At 37.8% G+C, this 2,654-nt stretch overlaps 1 protein-coding gene across 1 annotated transcript; it reads left to right on the top strand.

Moving 5' to 3' along the window:
- Positions 1–767: 767 nt before the first annotated feature.
- Positions 768–2,312, top strand: LOC132311385 (UPF0496 protein 1-like). The gene has a single exon (XM_059809284.1). It carries the CDS (start codon positions 1,038–1,040, stop codon positions 2,196–2,198), a length of 1,161 nt encoding a protein of 386 aa, XP_059665267.1. The 5' UTR covers positions 768–1,037; the 3' UTR covers positions 2,199–2,312.
- Positions 2,313–2,654: the final 342 nt, after the last annotated feature.

Raw genomic sequence — 2,654 nt, 5'->3', positions numbered from 1 at the left:
TTGTAATAATGGGACTGGGTTTCAGTATTCATGGACTCATATCGTGCTGGTTTTTTAGCTTGGGCTACTGTATATTTGTTAATTGTTATATCTATAAAATTGAAATTTAACTTTAAAAAAAATAAAAAAATAAAAAAATACGTAACATGATTACATTGAATCCAACAAAGTAGAGTAATTTTGAATCTTCAAAGTTAAATAAGAATTGGAAAGTAACATGAAATATCATTAATCAAAAGTTACATGTATAAAATAAGAAAAAAAACTAAATATAAAAATTTAAGAGCATTCTGACTTCGTTTAGACCTTAAATAAATTTTTTAAAATAATCAGCAAACCTCTAATAATACAAGAAAACGCGGTATAACGACCCTACAAGAAGATTTTTAGCCGCAAACCAACATAATCCACAAAATACACCTAGTGAATTTTTCTCAATGGGTCGTTTTCACCCCAAAAAGAATCCTTTTAGGTCGAATGTCAACTTGTCCAAAATTCTGTTTTACATCACAACTTTAAAAATAAATTACAAATTATGTCCTTTAGTTTTTGTGTAGTCATCATCAATGTGACATCAGTGAATGTTTTCCCAAAAGTCTGAGTTACGTCCTTTGAATAAGTACTTCCTTGTTGTAGGATCAAGTCCACAAGCTGCGCTTTTGAAAAATTGTGGCGGCTTTGACTTTGAGATGTCCTTTCGGGTTAATTTGGCATCTTATTCTAGGCACGCGGTTTGGGCTGGGACTGGCTTGTTCCAAAGTTTTTGTTCCCGCGGTTAAGGGTGGCTCGATAGCCCGGACTCTCGATAGTTAATCGTTGTTGTTCTGGTCAAAAGTACAAAAATATTACTCTTCCGTGGTGGAAATCGTAACTTTCCATGAAATTTCCATTCTGTTACTCCTTTGCTTATTTATTGACTTGAGGATCGAACAATCCTGAATCAAAAATTTTCATCATACCCCAATATCTATCTTTATATCTCACGCACATACCTAAGCTTTCAAATTTCGATTTACCTTTCTCTAATTTCTCCAACAATGTCTTTTCTGTTTAGAAAGATAAAGGAACATAGCCAGAAAAAAGAACAGGAACTATATTTACAGTTGGCGTCGGATCTGAGCTCCTACGAGGCCGCTTGTCGAAGCGACCCATTTCTTCAGTCATTCGATTCGACCCTCCAACAAAGTACCAGCCGAGTCATCAACAGCCTGGTAGCGGACGTCCGGGTTGGTTCACTCACTCTCAACTCGCTGGGAGAACTCACAGGCTACTACTCCAAAACGAATGAACTAGTGGTGAAATTCCTTGAGGAATGCAAAGAGGACATATTGAAGGATGAAGATCTGTTCGATATTGTGAAAGACTACTTCGATAACAGTCTCCAGACTCTGGATTTCTGTACTGCTCTCGAGAAGTGCCTCAAGGGTGCACGAGACAGCCAATTGACGATTGAACACGCTTTGCAGCCATCTGAGGAAGAACAGAGAGATGGGTTGAACGGGAAGAGAAAAATCTATTCGAGGACGCTGCAGGAATTGAAGAATTTCAAGACTGCAGATGACCCATTTACCAAAGAGTTCTTGTTGTTGTTTCAATCTCTTTATGCAAGCCAAATGTCAGTATTAAAGAAATTGAAAGCTAAGAAGGGTAGGCTTGGTAAGAAGTGGAAGAAAATGAAGCTCTGGAGGACTCTGTGGGATGTGATTTTTGTGGTGACTTTTGCTTCTGCTGTGATATTTACGGTTTCGGCAGCTTTTTCTACGCCGCTAGTTGCGGCAGCGATTTCTGCGCCGCTTTTGGCGGCACTGGGGGCTGCAGCTACGACGTCGCTGGTGCCAATGCGTCATTGGATTAATTCCCTTTGGAAGAAGTTCGAGAAGGAGCTGAAAGGACACCAAGAGATAATTCATTCAGTAACGAACGAGACTCACTTTGCAATCTGGGACTTGGACAACATTCGAGTACTTGTGGATACAGTGGAAATTAAGATTGGATCACTGTTCCAAACTGCTGATTTTGCTGTTAGAGAAGAGGAGGATGTGATGGTAGCTATAGAAGACATCAAGAAGAAGCTGAGCGAGTTTAAGCAAACAATTGAGAAGTTGAGTGAACATAATGAGAAGTGTAGCACTAATATAATGAGAGGGAGGGAAAAGATCATGGAGACCATAACCAAACATCACTACTTGGTGAAATAAGACCTTGGTATGTATTTACACCATGTATATGTTGTGACTTAGGTCCATTTAGTTGATTAATATTTACCCTTTATCAAGATTACTGTAATTTATAGGATGACTTTTCTTGTAATACTTTGGTATATATTGCTGATGATTAGCATAATGTTTGCGACTCTGGTCCACGTACTAACTTAATTTTGACGGTCAAGATTACATTATGGGAGGAGTTTTATTGTGATCCAAAAAGGCTATGCAGATTCCGCTTTTCTCCTTTGTCAAAAAAAAAATCATTACTTGGTAGCTTTAAAGCCTTTAATAGATTTCACATCCTTCATTCCATTAAAATACAGCTAATTTCACTAAATTTTGAGGCTGTTAACTTAGATAGTTTGTTTGTTGATCGAAGAATGAGAACAGGTCCCTTGTGCTGCATTTTCTAGAGGGAAATAGTATGTGTTTCAAAGAAGTAACAAC

The sequence above is a fragment of the Cornus florida genome, unplaced genomic scaffold, assembly GCF_030987335.1.
Source record: "Cornus florida cultivar Cherokee Brave unplaced genomic scaffold, ASM3098733v1 CherokeeBrave_3.0.0_Hap2_Chr06, whole genome shotgun sequence".
NCBI lineage: Eukaryota > Viridiplantae > Streptophyta > Magnoliopsida > Cornales > Cornaceae > Cornus > Cornus florida.
The sequence above is the reverse complement of the archived record's forward strand: the minus strand, read 5'-3'. Positions and strand labels throughout refer to the sequence as shown.

Excerpts from the sequence above, each read along its gene's own strand:
- LOC132311385 (XM_059809284.1), top strand. The coding sequence starts at position 1,038 with ATGTCTTTTCTGTTTAGAAAGATAAAGGAACATAGCCAGAAAAAAGAA.